Source organism: Loxodonta africana, chromosome 25 (assembly GCF_030014295.1).
Source record: "Loxodonta africana isolate mLoxAfr1 chromosome 25, mLoxAfr1.hap2, whole genome shotgun sequence".
NCBI classification, from domain to species: domain Eukaryota; kingdom Metazoa; phylum Chordata; class Mammalia; order Proboscidea; family Elephantidae; genus Loxodonta; species Loxodonta africana.
Window position 1 is genome coordinate 18,571,744 of NC_087366.1, and position 25,830 is coordinate 18,597,573.

Consider the following 25,830-nt stretch of genomic DNA (forward strand, 5'->3'; position numbering starts at 1 on the left):
TCAGAAATAGCAAATGCAGAATACAGAACATGGCCCATTGTTAAGTAGTAAATTCATGTGTTTTTTTTAAACTACAAAAATAAGAGCATCAACAAATTAACTGTAAAGAAAACTGATAGAGTTTGAAATGCAGAACACGGGAGCCTAATCAACAATTCATTCTTTCACTGTACAGGCAGCCAGGCAGAGAAAACACAACAACAGACGTTACTTCTAATAGACCCATTGCTGTTAAGTCAATTCTGACTCATAGCGACCCTATGGAACAGAGTAGAACTGCCCCATAGGGTTTCTAAGAAGTGGCTAGTAGATTCAAACTGCCGACCTTTTGGTTAACAGCTGAGCTCTTAACCACTGTACCACTAGGGCCCCCTTCTAATAGATAAAAAAAAAAAAAAGAATTGCTAAATTCTGCCATGGTCCTTCCTCCCAGATGTGAAAAAAAGAGACACTGATGCTTGGAAAATACCTTAATATCTGGCTGATACTGTTTCTTAATCAAACAATCTGGTTTGAATACAACCCCAAGCTTCAGGGAACACATGTAAGAATGCCACCTACGCTCCGCAAGGTCCCACGGCAGAGTTCCAAAGAGGACTCTGGCAACAGGGGTGCTCATGAGAGCTCCCCTGGCCCCGATCAGTGAGTGGCCACATACCACATCCGAGGCACTGTGCAAAGCACCTGACATGTAAACACATGTACTCCTCGAAACGATTCTGTCAGGAAGGTACTGCTATTGCCCTCACTTTACAGGTGAGGAAACTCAGGCTTACCCATCACCCATTGCTGTCAAGTTGATCCTGACTCATAGTGAGTGACCCTACAGGATAGAGCAGAACTGCCCCATAGGGTTTCCAAGGCTATAAATCTTTCCGGAAGCAAACTGCCACATATTTCTTCTGTGAAACAGCTGGTGAGTTCAAACATCAGATCTTTCCGTTAGCAGCTGAGCACTTAACTCTGCACCACAAGGGCTCCTTCCCAACTCAGGCCTGGAGAGATTAAATAACTTCACTGCTCAAGCCCACAAAGCTCACGTGGGGCAGATGTGGGTTTTGAACTCAGGTCTGTCTGGCTCCAAAGCATATACTTTTAATCAGTGCTCTAGAATCTATAAACCAGGGTTCCTGCTGGAAGTATCCTCAAAAAAGGAAGAGCAACCAGGAGGTACCAGCTCCTAAGAAGGCCCCAAATGAAGAAGAAGAACCATGTGCTGATTCCCTAGCCAGGCCTTGATGGCTCTGGGCCCTGTTAATACTTAGTTAAGCCATTTTTTAAATGGATATATTCATTGTGCTATGTCATTGGGAGTGGTCAACCTTTGGTCAGAAAATGGCAAGTCTTTTCCCACTGCTTCACAAACTAATCAAAGCAAATGCTCCTGGTCTCCTAATTTTCTATTTAGGAGTATCAGTATCTGATTTAATTGGAAAATCATGACTATGATTTTTAGCTAATGTCCCATCCATTTTAAGCCTATCTGTAAATACATATAAAAAACCAAACCCACTGCGGTCAAGTCGATTCTGACTCTTAGCAACCCTATAGGACAGAGTAGAGCTGCCCCATACGGTTTCCATGGAGCACCTGGTAGATTTGAACTGCCGACCTTTGGGTTAGCAGCTGCAGCTCTTAACCACTACGCCACAAGGGTTTCCATATATATGTATATGTATACGTATACGTATATGTATATGTGGAAGCCCTGGTGGCATAGTGGTTAAAGCGCTTGGCTGCTGACCAAAAGGTCAGTGGTTCGATCCCACCAGAACCTACTACTCTGGGGAAGAAAGATATGGTAGTCTGCTTTCGTAAAGATTTACAGCCTTGGAAACCCTATGGGGCAGTTCTACTCTGTCCTACAGGGTCCATATGAGTTGGAAACGGCTCAACAGCAGGTTTGGCTTTTTATATACACACGTAACCTTCTTGCTAGTAACTCATCCCTACGTATGTGCCATATATCTATAACATTCTTCTTTTAGATAAAAAAATTGTCCACAGATTCTAGCTCTATAACTAGCACTGACAGAAGTTACAGGTTTGAGAATGGGACCTAAATAGGAAAGAGTTACTAGCAAAAGGATTACAAAGAGGTTATCAACATAAGCCCATTGATATAACTGACCAAAGATATCCCACTTTTCATAGAAAAGGTTTGTTTTTGGCCCCAAAACTTTCTTTACAATTGTGAAGCTGGAAGAACTCAGCCTTTATTTTTATAAAAGATGAAAATGGATATTTAAATCAGCAGGAAACAAAAGCAAACAGTTGAATTGTTCAATTCTTCACAGAACAGAGCAAACAAACAGAAAACTTCTGTGAGAATTTACACCGGGTAAGACTGAATGTGTAGAAACAAATTCAAATGATGGGCCACAGATGGCACAAACAATTAAGTGCTAGAAAATGTAGGGTAATGAGTCTATGAAGATTAAAAAATATACATAAAAATACCAGCAACATCCCTCCCCACCCCACCCCCAACGACTACATTTTCTCTCAGAGGTCACAGGCTGCATAAAATTAAGGAGAAGACAGTTTCAAGGAGCCAAGCTGGGCTGAGACCCAAATCTCTGGAACACAATGCGTAGCACATTAGTAAAAAAGTACATGTATTTCTACAATGTTAACCCTAAAAGGCTCAGTGGTAAACAGAATAATTCTCTCTCCCTGAATAAGGCTGAGCTGCCTGTAAGGCAGTATCTCTTATTTGATGCTGTAAGCCTGTTTTAGCTTTATTATTTATTTCCTTTATTTTTATTCTTTTTGAAACTGAAGACAGTTTTTAAACAGAGCAAAGTTAATCCTACAATCACAATAATGACATCATTAATAGAAATCAAAGCAGAGGTGCCAAAGTCAGACTCCGATCAATTAAATAAAAGAGGGCATTGAGTGGTATTATAAAAGTGACCAAATCCTAAAAAATAAAGTGTGAAAAAAACATTTTAATATTTAGACTGTGTATGTATGTGTGTGTAAGAGAGAGGGAGAGAGGTTGAGATTGTGGTAGTGGTAAACTAGGGAAGAATTAAATCTTATTGAAATTTTTCCTGTAAGCAAGGAGTAGACTTAGCAATCAGAGTAAGCCTCCAAGAGCAGTAATGCAAGCAACCAGGATAAATAATGTCAAAAAGGGTTTAAAGACACTGAGTAGGGAGGGAGAAAAAGTCCAGGACACCTAACCATAAAATTTCTCGTGTCTCTGACAACACAATTATAAGTTTAAGTGCTGTTGTCTAAAACACAACTCTGTAATCATAGTTCTGTGGGTTCCATATTTACTCTCTTTCCATGGCCTACGGATTTAATTTGTTTAGTTTCCAGGGAAAGAGATGACTTTTAAAAAAAGAAACTATCAGCTTTGCAAAGTTCTCTGGAATCTCATCAAGTCAAGCAGTGCTTTCTTCCTTGCTCATGACAAGGCTAGACTGAGAGTCTGACTCTGGGCATGACATCAGGCACACCCGGTCTATGTATTGTGCAGGGCCTTCTGAAGGGAAAGCAGACATCTGCTAGCGTACACAGGGAGAAAGCCTGGCTTCAAGTCTCAAGCACATTTCACCCAATGAGAAGGGGACAATGCTGACCCCTGAAAGCCAGAAGGCCTTTGCAGACCTACTCTTTGAAATAAGGGTATTTTTTTAAGATCCATTCCCACCAGGACTCGCCTTCTCACCCTCGATGTCCACCATCCTCATACACACCTACACTCGCTCCCGCCCACCGTCTTCGTTCTGCCGTCCGAGCCTCAGTTTAGGTCCTCATTATCATGTTAGCCTCCTCCCTGGTCTCTAAGGTCCAAGCTCACACCCTTCCAATGTGCCTGCCTCTCTGTTGCCAGTCATCCTTCTAACATGCAAATCTGATCATGCCACACTGCTCAAAACCCTTCAATGACTAACTGCAGCATCCAGGACAAAGTAAATTCCACAGCTTAGCACACCAGGTTCTTCACGACATGGTCAGGTCTTTCCCTCTAATCTCCTTTCCTGCCACTTTTCCAGCAAGCTCTCTTCCCTCTCCCTATGCTAAGCCTCACACAGTGGTCTCAGGCCTCCATGCCTTCCCACATGCTGTGCCCCTTAACTGCAGTGGCCCAGCACCAGCACCCCATACACTCTCATATTATAGCTCCTGTTCACCCTTCTGCTCTCCGCTAAAGGGCCGTCTCTTCTGTGAAGCCTTCTGGGACCTCCCACCCCCTGCTCCATCGGATTTAGAAGCCTCTTGTCCGGGCCCCCTAACACTCAGCGTAGCTCTCCCACATAGCACTGATCACACACTTACCACAATATACTATAATTAGTAGCTTAATTTTCCGTCTCCCCCACTTACCTATAAGTCTACTAAGAAAAAGGAGTGTTTTATTTTACTTTGTATTCCCACAACTTCACACTGCATCTAGTACACAGTGGGCTTCTGATGAGTAAACTATGAAGGCAAGGTTAGCAGACTCATATGAATAGGACAGAATCATACAAAGGCATGGGACAGTAGTTCCGGAGTTCATGGTGGATGTGTTTACTAGCAAACAACCCAGGAACTGCCAAAGGCTTTAGAGAACTCCAGGCCAACTCTGTGGAAACTGCCACACCCACCAGCAACCCAGACACCGAGCTAGCTGAGCTTCTCTGAGGGAGTGAGGCAACATGTATTACCTTCCCCGTTTAACCTATATTTTTCTTACTCTGTTTATAGAAATTAGTTTTTTCTGTGAAAAAACTGATATCATGGTAGAAATTAAAACAGTTATTTTACTTATCAGGTGTCTTTTTTTATATTTTAATATAATTTGTGTACAACAGTCACTATAAGATTTAGATTACATGCTGTCCCCCCAGGTTATGAATGTCCAACTTACGTACAACTCATAGTTAGGAACGAACCCCTGGAAAGCCTATTATATTAAAAACCTGAGGTACATATAATAGCTCGTAATAACAAACAGGCACTACTTTGCCCCACAAGTCAAAACATTATTATTATTATTATTACTGTATTCTTATGTTAAAGATGTTTTAGTGTATCTGAGAGTGTTTCTTTAATATTTTTTATGCATAGAAAGGTACACTATATACTACATCCTAAGACAACCATTTGACTAACTGACCTTAGGTACAAACCATGCCTAACTGTTCCAACGTACAAATTAGACTTAAAGACAGGCTTAGGAACAGAACTCGTTCGTAATCTGGGGGCTGCCTGTATTTAGAAGGGGGAAGCTCAAAGGGATATACATGTCATGGAAACTAAAATAAGCGGGTACAGCACTGAAAAATTTCGGCCAAGCACCAAAGTGGAAAGTATTTACCTTATTTCTCTCCTTTTCTTTCTAAATTTAAAAGGACAAGAGGCTGTTTCTTTATACACTCACAGAAATAAGAACAAAATATGTTCATAACATTGATTTAACAGAATGCATACTTTAAGTATAAAGAGTAAATGTGCCACTTATGCTGTTATGCATTTGCTGGGGGTAGTCATGTATTTTGAACTCAACTGGGTGTTCCCTGGGTTGCTGAACTGAAATGGATGTTTTTGATTACATGCTAAATTTCCTTACACAGATCCCATTTTGAAAGCAGTGAAAGGCCTCAATGTGATAACGATATCTCAGGGAATTCATCTTTGCTATATTTTCTTGATTGGGGCAGGCTACCATATTATTTTAGAAACATGTTTCAAGGTTAAAACAAAAACTATCAGTTTGGTTCATTTACAGATGGTTGCTAAATTTTGAAATTTATTTTTCGAAAGCCTAAATTAAACATTCTAAAGGACACAAATAATACAACCCAAGGGCCTGTTTTCCTAGATGAAAACAAGGATGACCAACTATAAACTAAAGGCTCCTCCGGGGCTTATTGCCTTACAATTTCAAAATCCCGCTCCAGAACTTTCCAACCACACCTAATAACAATGCTCGCCAATACTTTTTAACTCATACATTGTCTTTCTTCCTTCCATGCTCAGCAATAAGATAAGTATGACTGAACCTCTTGGTTTTTAAAAAGCACTGGGGAATTCAATAGTTAATTCACTACAGTGGTTTTTTGTTGTTGTTGTTGTTAAACTGAATAATCACTACCTTTGTTTGTGCCCTGCTTTGTTCCAGAAAAGATGTAAGACAAATATAATCATTACCTAATTAAATTTTCTCACACCCACCCCCTTCTCCTATTCTTTGTAAGCCAACATCTTTATGCCAATTTTTTTTTTTTTTTATGAAGAACAACCATACATTCATATTTACCAAGACTATCTCAGTTCCCTAAAGAGGGATAAAGCTTGGTCCATTCATTCAACAAACAGAATTTATCTTGTTTCTGCTAACTAGATGGCCGTGGTTGTTCACTTCACAAAGCTTAGAGTCTAGTGGGGGACACAAACAAGTCAATAGCCAATTACGACAGAGTGAGGTAAATGCATGACAGGGAGATACAGGATGCTTCTCGGACAGGAGAGGCACCTCCCCCAGGCTTGGGGGATCAGAGAAGCTTCCTTGAGAACTCAAGGAAATGAATGCCATTTGAAGGCAATATGGATACCAAAGTCACCAAAACACAAAGTACGGTCAATCCAAATAATGCATCCAAGTGAGAGTCAATTTCTCAGCCCGGATGTGACCACTGGCTATCTTACCACTGTGCCCACACGGCCCATATCTGGCCACAATTCGCCCTAAACACTAGGTTCTATAACAAATTTGCAGTTCCTTTTATTTCTAAATATATTCTGCTTTCTCCTGTCCTGTTTATCTTACCTATAAAGCATTTCAATTTAGCCCAACAAACATTTAGCAAGAACCTACTTTGTGGGAGACAGTGTGTGATAAATACTGGATGTAGGGAAGGGGAGCGCTGGAGTCCCACCACACGGACCACATAACCACAGAAGTGTAGAACTAAGAAAAGCCACATGACTATCCATTGTCCATTCTACTGCCCACAAACTTCCTAATTTTTTCCTAGCTTATGAAATAAATATCCCCACTTTGAACTTATCTTAGGCTTAACACATTTTTTTGTTCCCTGAGTCCATCATATTCTGAAGACAATAACATGAGTTCTTGACACCAAAGCCCCTTCCCTAAAAGTTGAATTCTTCTTTCACTGTCCCTTTGAGTATTCTTCCTAAAACAGTACATTTCCTGCTCCAGAGAATACTGGTATTTTCTTTAACTCATTTCCACATATCACTGGGGATGTACAACCACAATGCTGAAACGAAAGACTAATAACAAGTTCTGACCACTCACTCTTCCAAAAAATCACTGGGCATTCTACAAGTTAATTGAATGGTTGAGTGAAATTACTTTTTAATGTCTCTTCCAATTCTGAGATTTTATGATTCTATGACATAATCAGAGTTGTTTTTCTTTGAGGGTTATAGCTGGGCATAATTATCTCCGTCTAAGATGTTATTGTAAAGGAAAAAATGGGTCAGCATTTCAACAATATTTGGTTTCTCAAAGTTGTCCAACATAACCTCACTGCTCATGGACAAGACTGCAAACATCCATATAAGTAAACCAGGCCTGGACCATATTTGGTTGCGTATTTTTCAAACAAAGACAGAAGGTCTTACTTTAAAAGATCAACTGAGTACAAAATTTAACAAAGAAAATAAAAAAAAAGAATGACCTAAGTGTTTTGGATTGTATGATACTTGATATCTGAGGATGTGTAATTATTTTGCTATCCTTCTCAAAACTGAATCTTAATCAGCTCTAAGATCTGAATACCAAAAAATACAAAAATTTCATTCACTCATTTAGGCTTTCTGAACAGGCATTACAGACATATGACAAGAGCCATGCTCACCCTCATGCCCTACACAAGCTCATACGTATCTTTGGTGCACCATACTCATATCAAAAATGAAACACTTCTCAATAAGATCCACATCTTCAAAACAAGTATCTTAATGTGTAGCTCAAAACATAAAGAAGAAAAAAAAGCCATAGCTCTCAAGTCCTGGACTAGCAGGTGCAACATCTTTTGAGCCAATGTTCTCTGCCACTACTATGGAAACAGCCTTAAGTTTCCACGCAGTTCCTTACAGTAAGCACCTAACCACATGGGTTTAAATCTGGCCTCTACCACTTCCTAGGTGCGTGACCTTAGCAAGCAATTTAACCTCTCTGGGCATCAGTTCCTCAGCTGGATAAAAATAAACCATAATAACACTACCGTCTTCATAATGTTGTTGTCAGACTCCAGTAACATTATTATCTTTACCCCTCAGCTCAATCTCTATTTAACTAAAGTTGATCACTTTGAAGAAGGGGTTCCTGGAATGTAGGAAAACAAATATGGGGAAACCACACAGTCCTAAAAAGAAAGGTTTTGTAATTGCTATGGCTCAACTGGTTGAGTCATTTAATTAAAGTCTGGAATTTCCAAGGACTAAAACAGAGCTTCTCAACAGGACACCAAAGACAGGAAAATACGTGGGATCAGAGTTGGAGAGTTCCTACCAACTTGTTCTTGACGAATGGAGTGGTAGCAGCAAATCACACTTTGCTGAAAGTGAGAGGGAGTGGTAACGGATTCCTATATTAACTGGAACCAATCTTTTTACATTATCCTTCCCTCTCAATATTTCAGATCTACTGCTAAGTCCAGGGGTGAACCAATTCTGAACTCTGCATCAAGACTGGCAACTAATGTCACAAAACAATATGTGTATAAATTTTTGTATGAGAAATTAACTTGAGCTCTAACATTTCACCTAAAGCACAAGGAAAAAAAAAAAAAGATTACACATATGTGTGAGATCTAAAATTTGAGAACACTGGGAGGAGGGAAGAAGGGAAGTATAGTGAACAGAATGTTGTTGTTAGCTGCCATCAAGTCAGCTCCCCTTCCTCAACGCATGGCAGCCCCACACACAATGGAAAGAAATGCCGCCCGGTCCTGCACCATGCCCATGACGGGTTGCAGATCAGACCTTTGTGATTCATAGGTTTTCACAGGCTGATTTTTGAAATCTGGTTGACAGGCCCTTCTTCCTAGTCCATCTTAGTCTGGAAGCTCTGCTGAAACCTGTTGAGCATCATAGCAACATACAAACCTCCACTGACATACAGGTGTTAGCTGCACTTGAGGTGCATTGGCCAAGAATCAAACCCATTCTCCCGCATGGAAGGTGAGAATTCTACCACTGAACTACCACTGCCCCCCCCACCCCCCGCCCAGTGAGAATTACTAAATAACTGTGTACCTCTAAATAAATGATAGTTAATGTGTTTGGGGCCTACAGAATTAGCACCTCCATTTTTCCATGATCCAGTGCTATTGTATTTGGCTAAAACTTAAAAGAGAGGAACAACCCAGCACCAGAAAATGTAACGACCTTTTCAAAGGCACCTGAAATGGGGCAGAACTTGGGAATCATTCTGAAATAGTCAGAGTGGCCAAACCACATCAATACCACATTTAAATAAAATGCATATATACAACCACCATAAGCAAAGTGATGACTTGTTAGAATTCTAGCTCTGCTTTTCCTGTCAAGTCTGCTGGTAATGCACATGATTAGTTTTAACATCATACTCTAGGTAAGGTACCTACTAGATAAGTGAACTCCTCTAGTTTTCCCTGGAAAGGTTCATACCTTTCTGGGCCACCGCTGTAGATGTCCCTAACAGTTTACTGCCCCTAATGGGTGGTAGGTACCTCAACCCAAAGTACAGTAGCAGGAAAGCCCTGAGCTGAAGCAGCTGGAGAGGCCCGAAGCAATGAATGACTGTGTCAGCAGTCCTGCAGCAGAGGGAATGGCTGCCGGCCACCCTGCCTTACACACTGGGATTTACAAGTCACACGTTCCCTCGTCTTGACAGGAGGCTCTGGGCAATTTTGTTTCCCCTCCTCCTTCACACTTCATGTTTTGAATGCTGTTCAAAACATTCTGAATTTTCTGAAGCCAAATCCAATAAAAATTGGATGCTAGTGCATAAGCTTCATTGCTCTCAAGCCTATCACCTGTGAAGTCTGAGTGTGGGTTGAACAAGGCCAGGTGAACCCACACGCCCCGTCCCCTCTATTCCACCAAGTCTACCACGTAAAGGCATCGGCCTACATTCTTTTCCTTCTCAAAGCTTTCTGTCACCTCTCTCTCACTCTCTGATCACTTCTATCTCCATAACAAGCACTGCTTCCTTCTTCCACATGCTGATGTTTGCCCAGGTAGTGATCCTGTCACTGAACCTTCCATTTCTCATACACCCTTTATTTGGGATGTGTTGAAGATTCGCTAGGCAATAACTAAGAACTCACATGACCCACCCAATATCTTACAGTCTCAGTGAAAAAGAGTCTTGCTTTCAGAATCAGTGCTTCTCCAAAAGCCCAGCACTCTACACATGAAGCTGGGCAAACATGCATTTGCCTCCTCCCAGGCCGCTGAAAGGAGGTAACCACCCGAAATTTGCCACCCCGCAAAGTGAGCCATTTGGTATGGTCTGTTCCCTGAGCATTCTGGGTACTCATCAGAGGTACAAGAGTAGGAAAGGGGCTATCAGAATCAATGGGGGGAGAGCAGAGAGAGAAATGAGCACTATCTGCGCAAAGCTGCTATGGCTCTTGTCTAGCAGAGCGCTGCTCTCTGGCTCTGCTATTTTGTGTGTCACTTTCTGCCACTCCACTGCAATCTATTTCCCGGATACCTCAAGATACTTCTAAGAGGTTCTGAATTACTGACAAACGTAGGGAAGATGCTTTGGAAAACATCAAGTACAAGAACAACTTTAGAAGCTAGTGCAAACACTTGGTCATCGGCAGTTTCCTTTTCAAGACCAAAAGGAAAAGGGGGGAAAAAAAAAACCCTGCCCTGGCTAAATAATAATGATATTCACAGAAAACAGACAGTGGAACTCCAAAGTTCACAAGTATCTCTCCAGTTTTACTCACCCCTAGCCATCTCGCTCCTTTATTGGCAGCCTGTTGAATCTGGACTCTTTTGAGGGTGACATGGTAAACAGCTCCTTCCTCTACCTCTTCACCCCAGTCCTGAATCGAGCTCTGCCAGGGATGGGATAAAGAGAAAGAAAAAGTTGTTGTTGTTGTTGTTGTTTTTTCCTCTTGCTAACCACAATCTATCCCAGCTGCTTTGCTGCTTGCAACAGCACTCAGGGCCCAAGATGGGTTGTTCAAAATAAATATTACAATCAGAGCAATACAAGACACACTGCAATAGAGGGAATGCTGAGATTTTCTTGGCCCACAATCCCTTCCTGTGGTATCAGGATCCTAGGACTTTTCCATTTATTTTTCCTGGACTTGTTCACATATCTTAGTTTTTTGTTTTTGTGGGTTCTTTTTCATTTTTCTTTTTCATAAAGAAACTGTGGTTTGGTCTTGATTAACCCCACCCCCCAAGACAGGAAAAATAATTTGTCAAAAAAGTTTGTACTTTTTATAAATGGCTCCGTTTTTTGAGTAAACTGCATTTTAACCGCAGGCACAAACAAGTGTTTAAAATGCCAAGAGCCCTCACTCCTTGGGAAGTGAAATGCTTTGAATGTCTTTTCCCTCCCCTTATTGTGTTGGAACCCAAGAAGTTAGTGGGGTTGGAAAGTTTTGTTTCCGTCAAATAATCTGGCAAGTGCAGAAAAAGCGACACTTCATCATGCAGCTTCAACTAAAATCTGTGCAGCAAGCCCCTGCTTTTCCATGTCCCCAACTAAACCTAAAGTCTGTGTTAAAGAGCCGCTGGGACGCAGAAGCGCTCCGCGGCTCGCCCCCACTAACAGTTCTTTTTTCCTTAAAAGTTTTCCTTTCCTGACATGCGTCTGCCTCAAAAACTAAAAGCAATTACGGAGAAAGTAAGCATCGTTTAAAGGGACAAGACACGCAGAGAGTGAGGCATACAAAGCAAAGTGAGAAAGCTTTTAGCTCACAAGTATGAGATCGGATTGCTCCGTCCACTCCTACAGAGTCCAAAACACTCCCAGCCAGAGCGGGAGAAGATTCCCCACCACCGAAGCCTCGGCAACAGTCGGGGAGTTCTCCTTACCATTTTAGCTTCCCAAAGCAATCTCATTCTCAGTTTTCTCTTCGGTACGTGAACGCTGCATGATGCGTCCTGCTCCAGGGCAAAAGCAGCCTCTGCTCGGCTCACCCCCGGGGCGCCTCCTGCCCACGGTCCCTCCCGGCGGCCGCTCACAGACACGCGCTGCGCTGCCTCGGCCGCCGCCGCCGGTGCGCGCGACTCGGGCCACAAAGGGAGCGCAGCGAGCGAGCGAGCGAGCCAGGGCGCAGCTGACTCCTCCCCACGCTACTCCGTGATGTAAGGCTTTCCTGTTTGTGCTTGTGAGCGCTCTCTTTCTTAAATTCCATATATCAAGTTAGCGTGGAACAATATCTCCAGCTCTGAAGGTGACGTGGAAACAACTCTTTCAACTTTATCATCTTTTCCTGCTGATCACCAGTGCCAAAATAGAACTGCGTGTGGCACGGGGGATATCTGTCTTTTCCTTCCTTTGCTGAAAGAAACAAAGGGGGGAGTGCAAAAAAGTATGGGAGGGGAGTTTCGGAAAAACTTCTATTATCTATTTAATTGGGATTGAATTTAGAATAATTCTACCGGAGCGACCCCAGTGACACGCCAACAATATGGACCAGCAATAATAGAAGTCAGGAAGTTTTTCATTAGGACAGAAAAGAAACGGTGAGAGTAGACTCGAATATTCCCAAAACCTTGCCCAGAGGCTGTAAAACCCAGTGAAGGATGTACCCTATCCTATATCAGCACACTGCCAAAAGGAAATGGCTCTGGACTTGTCTATCACAGGTCATGACAAGGCTCATCCATCCGGTAACTGGCATTGTGGGTGGGACAAAAGCAGGATAGCGGTTGGCTGGGACTGACGGACCACGTGGAAAGTGGGTGGTCTGTGGCCCCCCAAGTTCTGTGAGTCTTTATGAGGCGCCACCATGGGTTGAGCTTTATGGACTGCAGGAACAGGGTGGGACAATAATCACATGGAAAAGCCAACCTTCTCATAATGGATGGATCTGCTATTATGACACAAGATTATTACATTTTGTTGACCCATCTTTAGTAAATCAGCAACAAAAGAGATACCAGGTGGTAATGTAATCAAACTTGGCACACGCCAAAATTCCATGTCAACTATAAAAACTTTTAGCGTTCATGTCTTTTTTTGCCATTCACCCCTAAATGAATTTAATCACCTTAATTAAAAAAAAAAAAAGCCTCCCACTAATTGCCAAGCTAAGGCATAAGGCAGAGTTTTGGTTAATAATAAATATATCATGAAGTGCATAGTCAGAGAATCAAATATATTGATGGTCCTGGGAGAGCAGAATAAAGAACAGTGAGAGCACATGAAGGGAAATAAAGGGATCTTTTGGTCACGCAGGAACATCTTTAAGTCATTTAGTCAGGTTCCCCTCATACAACCAGAAGCTATTGGGCTCAGTGACTGTGGGGAAAAGGTATGCTCTTTTAATCAAACGTAAGCGGTTGTTTCTGTAATTAAAAAAAACAAGGCACATAGACAAGAGCCTTCTGAGATCCCCTGGGCAGCGTCCCCAGGGGGAAAACCTGTGCAGGCCCTATGTCCTTCCTTCTTAAACCAGCCTCCCAGCCCCCAGACCCACTCCAGAGGGCCCTTTCAGTGATCCTGAAGACCATCACAGGCACCTGAGAACATTAAGCAACTATGGGATTAATTTCACCACCACTTTAACCTGATTTTTGGCTCTCAATTTGGGGGTTATTGAAAAAATTCCGCTTTAGGGATATCGAACAGTGTTTTCAACCTTACCGCTCCTAGGAAGTCTTCCCGAACAGGGTGGCCTGTAACTCACTAGGTCCCACTCAGGTTTTAGATCTCATCCCTTTCTTCCCTACCCCACCGATTCACTGGTTGGCCCCCTGGTGTGCAATGGGAAAAGAACAGGCTTCAAAAGGCAGGCAAATCTGGCTTCGAATCCACATTTGCAGTAAGAGTGAACTTCCCTGCGTCTTGATTTCCTCATCTGTAAAGTGGGACACATGCCTACCATGTAGCGTTTGAATGAGGATTAAATGAAATAATGTGTGCAAATCATCTAGCACATGATAAGTGATCAGAAAAACTTCTGTTCCCTCACGAATGCACTTCCTCCCCAACTGTATTTACCTGGACACACCTAAAAATTGTGTATATATGCAATGTGGATAAATCTGAAATGATGTCTTCTCATTGAATTACATTAAAATTTCAAGAGGTTTTCCAATAATAGCTGCTTGTATTTATTTCTAATGTGTGTGATTTTGTCCAGTTGCTGATCAGCAAAAAAAAAAAAAAAAAGACAAAAGCTGGTTTTATGCTTGATAGAGCAACCAAGTGTTCTGGTTTACAATTTTTTAATATATTAAAAATATTTCACCTGCAGGCATCCCAATCAGTATTACCTTTTTAGTCATACCTGTGGGTTAAAGAACTTGCTGGTCAATACGTGGGAGGTATAAACCATTAAGCCATTTATAACTACATTGAAGATGATCCTGCCCAGGACCTAGCACGGTGCTGAAAGGACAGATCAAGTTTTTTAAAAAAGGGATCAGAAAAGATCTATACTTAAAGATTAGGATGTTGCTAGGAATCGTTTTGCGTTGCCACATGTGTTGGTCACTGACAGTAACAATAGAAGTGACGGACCTAAGATATAACAAGAAAGAGACGCAGAAGAATTCCATACTGGCGGGGAAAACATTTTCTTGCTTTACAGTTTCACTAAAAAACTAGCACCAACAAAACAAGGGCTGGTGAGAACAAGCACAAGCAGCTGGTATGCAGATGCTTTCAGAGCATCTATCTAGAGGTGGAAATATATAGTTTATATATTCCTTTCATTCATCCATTCATTGGCTTCTATGACATCTCACTTTCCTAGATTTTATTCTACCACTCTGGCTGCAAGAAATGAAATTCAGAATAATTTATGCCAGAGTGCACCCATGTTTGTAGGGAGACACGGAGTAATATTTATGTGTCTAGGTAAATGTTGGGACATATGTTTGGCATCTGAAAGCCAGCATCTGAATCTCGACTCTAGACAACTTGCCAACCCAGAGTCTGACCCTCACTTCTCAAGCCTTCCTGTCAGGCTTATCATAAGGGTTAAATGAGATAAGAAGAGGCTGCCTCGGGGTTAGAACATGAAGACAGAAGAAGCATAAAAAATACCACTCAACAAATGGCAGGGCAAAGGCAGAGGGCTTCTCCAGCCATGACAGCAAACCTTTTTCAACTAATAGTTTACCAGTTGTTGGAGGTTCCTGGTAATTGTTGATGATGCTCTCCTGAGGAGGAAGTCGGGTACTAGAATACTATTTGTAACTTGGGCTAATGAACATTATTACCTTGATCTAATTATAGATTTCTGTAAAAAAAAAATTGAAAAAAAAAAAAGACAACCAGAAGTTTGTTCATGTGTTGAAAAGATAAAACATACAACAAGCAACTCAGACATAATGCCAAGTCTGTGATATATAAAAAAACACTCTGCAAAGTGGTAGATGAGTAACCTAATGCCATGAAGGGCTTTAACCAATACTCCGGAAGGAGTTAACTGGGCCATTAGCCAAATCATTTTTTAAGGGCTAATGAAATTTCCTTTTTTATAAAAACTATATTGAAATGGTACAGAAGAACCCAACTAAACTAGAACTGCTTTAACATCGTGGCTAAGGGTGAGCGCTCTGCAGTTAGAAACACATAAATTCGAGTTCTAGATCTACCACTTCTCAGTGAGCAAGGGCTTTAACCACTCTACACCTATAAAAAAACAGGGTTATGAACATCTTCCTCACTGGCTCATAGTAAGAAAGAAATGAGACAATTCACATCAAGCCTTTAGCACAGTATCCAGCACCGTGGCTAATACTGAATTTATTATTTTTTTATATATCAGGTCAATGAGTTACAAAAGCTACAGAAGGTTTACTATCTTAAAATTCAAATTATCTCCATATCCTGAGTAACTCAAGATTTTGCAGCTTGAAACCAAAACTCCGTTATAGAGAGATCACAGCAAGAACTGTAAGCCCCACAAAATGTTCAGTCAAGGAGCAACATTTACTGAGTTACTAGCTGGCAAGGAACAATAATACTGTGTTCCACATTCTTGCCTTCCCGATCCATTCTCTACATAGTTGCCAGAGTGACTTTCTAAAATCACAAATCTGGGCATACTATCTCTCTCCTATACTTCAGTCTTTCCAGTGGTTCCCCATTCTCTAAGGATAAAAACCTAAATCCTTTCATACCCTGTACCACCTTGTCCACCTTAGCCCCTGCCTACCTTTTTAGCCTCCTTCCACCCCACTCTGGGCTCCAGCCACCCAGGCCTTCTTTCCATGTCTTGAATTTACCTGGCTCCCTCCTGTCACAGAGTCCTTGTACATGTAGAAATATGCCTCCTTCTCCCCCTCTCCCACTTGGGTTAAATCCTGCTATTATGTGCTCTCATGGCACCATGCTTCTGTTTGTAGCTCTATCATAGTTGTAATTTTACATTTAATTGTATGATTGTTTGATTAATGTCTATTTCCCCCATTAGACTATAAACTCTATGAAGGCAGGGCAATGTCCATTTTTTCTCAGTGTTCTAGCAGCTCACACAGTACTTAACACATCCGTTAGGTTGATGGATAGATGGATGGAGAGGTAGATAAATGTCATACTGAAATTCGGTAACGGCTTAGTAATTATTGTGGGGTGATATAAATAAACCTTGGATATCATCTCTACCTTAAAGTTGCTTATATTCTAGAATCAGAGAAAGGACATAAAGGAGACCAACCCCAAAACTGGTTGCCATCGAGTCAATTTCTACTCATAGCAACCCTATAGGACAGAGTTAGAACTGCCCCATAGAGTTTCCAAAGAGTGGCTGAACTGCCGGCCTTTTGGTTAGCAGCCAAACTCTTAACCACTGCATCACCAGGGCTCCAAATGAAACGTGATTTACAAAGCCACAGCTCTGCAAGTACAGATTAATAGAGGGGGCACACAGAGCATGTGGCACTGAAGAGACACTGAGAAAATCGGTCAGGTGGTGCTCACTCTAAAAGGACCTCCAGATAATCACAGTTTTTATTAAGGCTATGTCAACCACTACCTTCGAGAAAAAAGAGAACCATAGATTGGGAAAAAGGGAGAGAGTCCTTCCAGAGGAGAGAATGGCATGTTCATAGGAGATGTCAAAAGATGATATCTGGTTGGAGAAGTAGTCTGTAGTCCAGGGAAATGAGGTTCAGATAAAACAGACCGTAGGTGGAGATTTGAGTTTATTCTTAGAAGAGAATTGAAATGACAAAACAGAGTGTTTACAAGACGATTCTAAAACTTGTCCATTGGTTAGCTTAAAGGGTGGAAAGGAGAGAGAGAGAACCATCTAATAGGAGGCTATTACAGTAATATAAGTGCCAAATAATTAACATCTACACAGAGATAAGGGTCTTGAAATGAAGAAATAAACTTAGTGACATTCCAAACCCCTTGCCATGAAGTCTATTCTGACCCATAGTGACCCTATAGGACAGAGTAGAACTGCCGGAGGGGGAATAAATGTTGTAACTTGATGGGCAGCATGTTGTGAGTAAATGACAGGGGAAAGCAAAAAAAAGAAAAAATTGCAAGGTTTTAAGGCTGGGGCACTGGGATGATGGTGGGGACATGAAAATAAAGAGAAAAATGGAAAGGGCATTCTGCTTTGAGAAAAAAATAATTGCTCAGTTTTTGGGAGAAAGAAAATAGAGATATCGAAGAGTGACAGGAAGGAGAGATAAAGACTAGATATCAAGAAGTTTTCAATTAACCCACATGTAAGAAGTTGTTTGAAACCATGAATTCACATAACTCCTCCTTAGGGGAAGAGAAGCAAAGTCTAAACAGTCTTAAGATGTACCTACAATTGAAGACAAAACAAAAATAACCACAGAAAGGAGCAAGAGAGAAAGAAGAACAAGGAGGGCCTGCATTACCGGTTTCCATTAGTTTTGGTAACCAATGCTGAAAGAAGTTCATTGCAATTAAAAATTCTCAAACACTTGGAATATAATCAATGAGCTTAAAAATGCTTCAAATGACAAGAAATTTATCTTCTTCCATTAGCGTAAAACACTGCATATAGTTCAAGCGGGCTTTCACTGTTTAAAAAGAAAAGTTTTTAAAAGATTATCAGTAGTTATTCTATTCCATGCACTCTTCAACAAGATGTAACCAAAGTTAATTGAAAGTCTTAGTGTGGTCAGTTACATAACACCAGAATTGCTGAATAGCTTAAACTCAGGGTTTTCCCAGAAATATTTGTCTTTTGGATGAAACCAAGAATGGAAAGTTTCTGTCTTAAAGGAGAACTTTTGAGAAGGTGGAAAGAAAAGAAAAACATGTATGGAGATGTAAATTTAATAATAAGCAACCACAATGCTGCAAAATATGATAACCAATCACACAGAGACACACAAAACCACAAACAAAAGTGAATTTCACCACTTCAGAGAGTCAACTGTGGATTGTTTATCAATCAGATAATGTCTTTTTAAAAATCAGAAAGTATCTCATATATTGCCTTTGCCCGGAACAAATTTAGACAGTTTTTTGTTCTTGTTACTTGCCTGTTAAATTGGCAGAATCAAGTCATACTGACCCATGCCGATTCATCTAAGACATGAAGTGAGTTCTGTAGAATGAAAATGCATTGAGTTTGGGGGTCGGGGAACAGGAATAGTAGTTCCCTCGGTTTCTTCACCTTCTCCTAGATGGGTGAACAGCTGCTACTCTCGAAAGCCGTATACAGCTCTTGCCCCTACTCCGGTTTTTCTGCCCTTTTCCTCTCTCCTTTCTCTAGGGATGAGGAGTGTGTGTGTGTGGGTTGTGGGAGGAGAGAACTGATAGAGTAGAATGGAAAAAAGAAAGTTTCCTTGGCCCTCATTGCAAACCTTAGTCATAAAACCCAATGATTTCCTTCAAGCATATGGCATAAACCCAATAGAAAGACACTGTAAAAAAACGACAGTGTAATGGTAAGTTATGTGGCAAAATTACAGCCAAATGGGTAATATAATTTTTCTTATAGCCAAATAAGGTAATATATTTAATGTCGTTCAAAGGAATTTCTCTCCTATAACTTGCCAGGACGCCCTACTGTGTGGATAGCCTGTCCTTTGCCTCAGGAAACCACATAATCCTTGACTGAAGGCTGCATGACCTTAGCAGGAGGACCGGCTGGTATCCTTAGCGATACACGCTCCACTTGGGCTAATTTTTTGGTCCTCCCCACCTGAGAAGGCTGAGGGTGAAATGGGGATTGCGCATGCAGTGATGAATACTTCAATTTAAAAAATTCTATAAATCCATACTAGGCTCAAGCTTCCCTAGAAGTTCCAGAAGGTCCTAGAGTCAGTTCTGGGTACCTAAAGTAAATTCAGGGGGATCTCAACATTTCCAAGAAAGAAGAGCCAAGAGTAGAGTGCATCCTTTGGACCTGAGATCCCTGCACTGAGAAGCTCCTGGAACCAGATAGAGAGCGAGCTATAACACAGAAAATGGTAAGAAGCAGAGGCAGAGAAATGAAAGCAGCAGAGGCAGAAGACCAAAATGAAACCAGTAGAAGACCAGCAGGAGACACCACAGTGTGCTTCCCAGCCCACGGAGCAAGAAAGCTGAGTGCCTTTGGGCAGGAGGCTTGCTGTGGAATAGGGTGCCTCCAAGGACTTGGCAGAGCTAGGTTTGCCAATCCAGGGAACTAGAGCTGAGTGCCTTCAGGCCAAGGCTTACTGGCGGAGTGGGGTGCCTTTGGGCACTTATCTCAGGACACTTATTAGCAAAGCTAAAAGAGCTTTGTAACACTTGCAGGAGCAGGGCAGAGGCCGAGGAGCCAGAGAGAAGAGCACCTGAAGGCAAGGCGAAAAAAGGCTGTCCTGATGGAAGAACTGTGTCCTGAGTGTTCCTCAGGCTAAATTATAACCTCTTACTTCCCTAATAAACTGCATAACTGTGAGTATGGTCTGTGAGTTCTGTGTGGCCATTCCAAGGGATTCTCGAACCCAACAGAGAAATAGAGTGTGGGAGGATGGCTGGTGTCAGAATTGGTAAGAAGGTTGGAGGGTGAAGGCATGTCTGACCTCTGCCTCATAGGAAATCAGCCTTGGGCTGTTGATCTTGATTCTCCTTCCCCCCTAGGAAGTTAGAGGAGGAGGTCAGGTGCTACTGCCATGCCATTTTATAGTTAGTATTGATCAGCAGCAGGATTTGTTGCAATTGCTCCAGACTCATGGAAGCATGGAACTTTGTAAGAGAAAGAATGATGGGCTTGGGAAGTGAAACTTTGGTTCTTATATGGTTACTTTGGTTGTAGTTACTGTAATGACTGAAAGTAAAATGTTTGTTGCAGCTGGGGGAGAAAGGCCCCATCTGAGTGGCCTGGGGCAAAAACCAGTTTGATTAAATGAGATGATTGACAGGGGCCAGGGCATTCTGGTTCCACCCAGTCAGAGGCCATATGCATATGAATGGGAAGCTAGTCAAGGGGTGGAGAAGAGAGATAAAACTGGAATGTTTTAAAAAGGGTTGTGTTTATCTGAATGTACTATGGATATTGACCTTCTTCTACTTTGTTGTTGTTGTTAGGTGCCACTGAGTCCGTTCCCATGTTGTTGTTGTTAGGTGCCACTGAGTCCGTTCCCACTCACAGCCAACCCTATGTACAACAGAACAAAACACTGCCCAGTCCCGCACCATCCTCACAATCGTTGTTATGCTTAACCCTATTGTTGCGGCCACTGTGTCAATCCATCTTGTTGAGGGTCTTCCTCTATTTCGATGACCCTCTACCAGGCATGATGCCCTTCTCCAGGGACTGGTCCCTCCTGTAGTCTCACCATCCTTACTTCTAAGAAGCATTCTGGCTGTACTTCTAAGACAGATTTGTTTGTTCTTTTGGCAGTCCATTCAATACTCTTCACCAACCCCATAATTCAAAGGCATTGATTCTTCTTCAGTCTTCCTCACTCATTGTCCAGCTTTTGCATGTACACGAGGTGAGCCCTGGGTTTTTTTACGAGGTGACTGAAAACACCATGGCTTGGGTCTGGCACACCTTAGTTTGCAAGGTAACATCTTTGTTTAACACTTTCAAGAGATCTTTTACAGCAACGCAAATGCATGTGTTCATTTCTTGACCGCTGCTTCCATGGGTGTTGATTGTGGATCCAAGTAAAATGAAATCCTTGACGGCTTCGATCTTTTCTCTGTTTATCGTGATGTTGCTTATTGGTCCAGTTGTGAGGATTTTTGTTTTCTTCATGTTAAGGTGTAATCCATACTGAAGGCTGTGGTCTTTGATCTTCATCAGTAAGTGCTTCAAGCCCTCTTCACTTTCAGCAAGCAAGGTTGTGTCCTCTGCATATCGCAGGTTGTTAATGAGTTTTCCTCCAATCCTGACGCAGCGTTCTTCTCCTATAGTCCAGCTTTTTGGATCATTTGCTCAGCATACAGATTGAATAGGTATGGTGAAAGGACACAATCCTGATGCACACCTTTGCTGACTTTAAACCACGCAGTATCCCCTTGTTTTGTCCAAACAACTGCCTCTTGATCTATGTACAGGTTCCTCACGAACACAATTAAGTGTTCTGGAATTCCCATGCTTCGCAATGTCATCCATAATTTGTTATGATCCACACAGTCAAATACCTTTGCATAGTCAATAGAACATAGGTAAGCATCTTCCTGGTATTCTCCGCTTTCAGCCAGGATTTATCTGACATCAGCAATGGTATCCCTCATTCCATGTCCTCTTCGGAATCCACCTTGAATTTCTGGCATTTCCCTGTTGATGTACTGCTGCAGCTGCTTTTGAAGGGTCTTCAGCAAAATTTTACTTGAGTGTGATATTAATGATATTGTTCGATAATTTCTGTATTCTGTTGGATTACCTTTCTTTGGAACAGACATAAATATGGGTTTCTTGTAGTGTTTGGCCAAGTCGCTATCTTCCAAATTTCGTGGCATAAACGACCGAGCACTTCCAGTACTACATGCATTTGTTGGAACATCTCAATTAGTATTCTGTCAATTCCTGGAGCCTGTTTTTCACCAAAGCCTTCAGTGCAACTGGGACCTCTTCCTTCAGTACCATCAGTTCCTGATCATATGCTACCTTCTGAAATGGTTGAACGTCGACCAATTCTTTTTGGTATAGTGACTCTGTGTATTCCCTCCATCTTCTTTTGATGCTTCCTGAGTTATTTAATATTTTCCTCGTAGAATCCTTCAATATTGAAACTTGAGGCTTAAATTTGTTCTTCAGATCTTTCAGTTTGGGAAATGCTGAGCATGCAGTAGCCCTGTGTATACCTAAGCCCCACCCTAACCTTCAGAGCCAGGAAATTTGCATTTGAAAAGACACGCAGACCCACCCAGAACTGTTGAAAGAACAGATTTGCATTTGAAAGAAAGACCTGCAGAGAAAAAAAATGACTGTTTTGCTTTTTGAATTTTGAACAAGTGAGTATGCTGTTGCTGGATGCATTAAGGCAGGAAAAGTCAGTGCCCAAGAGAAGAATTTCCTTCCAGGACTGGAAGTTACAGGGAGCCAGTAAGTAGACACCTTAGTAAGCCTGCTTGTGGTGACCACCTGGGTCCGCTCAACGAATGGAGGTGGGAAAAGTGAAGCAATGAAGAGATAGACTGAGTTTGGGCATGTTCTATTGGCACTTGTTGATCTAACCCATGCAAGCTCGGGATAAGAGAGAGAAAGGCTGCTGGTCTGAAATGAAGGGAGTTGTATGAACTCCTGAGCCTACAGGTGGTGCCTACTGACCTAGCCCATGAGGGCTAGGGATGAGAGAGACTGAGAAGGGGCTGGTTGAAGTGCAGAGAAGAGTGTATGGACTCCCTAGCTTACAGCTGGTACCAATTGACCTAGCCCACGGGGGCTAGGGACGAGCTGACAAGAACCCAATCAAATGAAAAGAAAGATGTTTGATATCATGAGCTGGTGTACATTGTTGCAATTTGATGGCTTGCTCTGGACTAGATGCTTATGGATGCAGATGCTCAAAGTTCCAACCAGAACAGAATATTCTTCAAGACTGAGGAACACGCTTGTCTCCTCAGAGTACTGGTTTGATAGGGACAGGCAATTTAAACACTGGCTATCTACAGCAGTACTGGCGAAGAATACTGAATATACCATGGACTGCCAGAAGAATGAACAAATCTGTTTTGGAAGAAATACAGCCAGAATGCTCCTTAGAAGATGACAAGACTTCGTCTCGCATACTTTATTGCTGTTGTTAAGTGCCATCGAGTTGGTTCTGACTCATAGCGACCCTACAGGACACAGCAGGACTGCCCCATAAGGTTTCCAAGAAGTGGCTGGTGGATTTGAACTGCCGAACTTTTGGTTAGTAACTGAGCTCTTAACCACTATGCCACCAGGGCTCCCACGTACTTTGGACATGTCCAAAAATCCCTGGAGAAGGACATCATGCTTGTTAAAGGAGAGGATCAGCAAAAAAAAGGAAGACCCTCAATGAGATGGATTGACACAGTGGCTGTACCAATGGGCTCAAACACAGCAACAACTGTGAAGATGGCTCAGGACTGGGGAGTGTTTCCTTCTGTTGTACACAGGGACGCTATGAGTCGGAACCAACTCGACTGCACCTAACACAAACACACGTCTAAAGTTGCAGGAGATAAATGCATGAAGCGGTGGGATTACAGACCTTCGTGGGTGTGCTTACACTCAAAATGAGGTTGGCAAGGGAGGGTCCCCACTGAATAGATCACTCTTTTCCTGATGAGTCTGGGGAAGAGAGGGTGGGAGAAGATGCTGATACAATTATATGCTTCAGCTGTGAGTGTTGATTGTTAACAGGGTTAATTGTGATTGTAAAAACTGTGATTGTAGAAGCCATAACTACAAAAAAGTGGACTGATGGGGAGGCAGTACTGGACTGGAGTACAGTGGTCGAACCTAAAGGTTTTGCTATGCTGATACCTTGTGAGGCTCACAGCAAGGAAATAATCTTCTCTCAGTTAAACTTCATAGCACTGGGTTTTTTTCAGTTAAACTTTATCAAACACCAGAAGGGGTGAAGCCGAGATGACCTTCAGCTGACCTGAAAAGTTGATACCTGAGTAACCTCACCCTGAGGGCTCTTTGTCCTACTAAAAGACTAATTGTTAATAACTGCTTTGGACTGGTAAAATGATTGGGAGGGAGAAGTTATCCTCCAAGTATGAAAGAACCATGGCTAGAAAAGCCAAGGAGTGGCCTGCAGTGTGATGGATCGCTTCTATACAGCCTTTCTCACCACGGTTTTGTAACTTCTGCTGAATGACTGGGTGGGACTTTGCAAATGAGGTGTTTGTGGCCCACCAAGCTTGCTAATAATGTAAATAAGGTACACGACACCTTTGTGGGGGTGGGACCATGCACATAAGGTATATAGACTCCTACAAGGGGATTGATCAGTTTTACCACCTGGCTAGGCTTAAAATAAGCCTTCCCACGGATGGGAAGGGAGGACTGGAACACCACAAAGAAGAGCCAGGATCAGAGTGCATCCTTTGTAACTGGGATCCCAGCACTGAGAAGCTCCTAGAACTAGGAGACTCAGAGGGAGAGAGAGCTGTAATACCTGAGACAGCAAGAAGTGGTGGCAGAGAAATGGCAGCAGCAGAGGCAGGAGGCCAGCAGGAGATGTCTGGTGGGCTTCCTGGCCCATGGAGCAAGAAAGCTGAGTGCCTTCGGGCAGGAGGCTTGCTAGCAGAGTAGGCTGTCTCTGGGCACTTGGTGGAGCTGGGTTTGCTGACCCACAGAGCTAGAACTGAGAACTTTCAGGCTGAGGCTTACTGTTGGAGTGGGATACCTTAGGACACTTACTGGCAGAGCTAAAAGACCTTCCTAACACTTGCCTGAGAAGGACAGAGGCCAAGGTACCAGCAGAGAGGAATGTCTGCAGGCACGGCTGAGAAGAGGCTGTCCTAATCGAAGAACTGTATTCTGAGGATTCTTGAACCTCAATTGTAACCTGTTATTTTCCTAATAAACCCCATAATCACAAGGAAAAAGAAATTAAATTCACTTTTTTTTGGGGGGGGGTATAGGTTCCAAGGATTCCAGAATAAAACTGAGCCTCCTAGAATTGCGTTATGGCAGAAACTTCTACCTGTCTCCTAATATTCCTTCTCTTTCTTCCATATAAATAGAACTTTTAGTTGGGCACATGGCTACCTAGCTAACGAATACATTTCCCACCCTCCATTGAGTCGGGAGGACTGAAAAAGAATTGACGTCTTTGAATTGTGGTGTGGTGAAAGAATATTGAATATACCCTGGGCTAACAAAAGAATGAATGAATCTATCTTTTAAGAAGTACAACCAGAATGCTCCCTAGAAGCAAGGATGGCGAGACTATAGCTCACATACTTTGGGCATGTTATCAAGAGGGATCGGTCCCTGGAGAAGGACATCATGCTTGGTACCTTTACCAAGGTACCAAGGGTCAGCGAAAATGAGAAACACCCTCAGTGAGATGAACTGACACAGTGGCTGCAACAATGGGCTCAAGCATAGCAACAAATTGTGAGAATGGCGCAGGACCGGGCAGTGTTTCATTCTGTTGTACATAGGGTCGCTATGAGTCAGAACTGACTCTATGGCACCTAACAACAACATTAAGTTGGGCAACTGTTCTGACCAATGGGATGTGGACGGAACTAATGACTACAACATCTAGGTTGTACTCTTAAGAGGAGGAGATTGCCTTTCTTCCCCCGTTCCTCCA

General features: G+C 42.3%; 1 protein-coding gene across 2 annotated transcripts in view; it reads right to left on the reverse strand.

Annotated features, from left to right (window-relative positions):
• Positions 1-25,830, reverse strand: part of RGL1 (ral guanine nucleotide dissociation stimulator like 1) — a 209,696-nt gene that overhangs the window by 138,149 nt on the left and 45,717 nt on the right. The window contains exons 1-2 of one of the 2 annotated variants that reach the window (XM_010590951.3): positions 12,028-12,215; positions 10,923-11,033 (exon numbers count right to left, since the gene is read on the reverse strand). In XM_010590951.3, the coding sequence (XP_010589253.1) occupies positions 10,923-11,033; positions 12,028-12,054 (138 nt within the window). In that variant the 5' untranslated portion in view covers positions 12,055-12,215. Of the gene's footprint in view, positions 1-10,922; positions 11,034-12,027; positions 12,216-25,830 lie in introns of those variants that run through there. The other variant, XM_023549193.2, reaches the window with a different exon arrangement.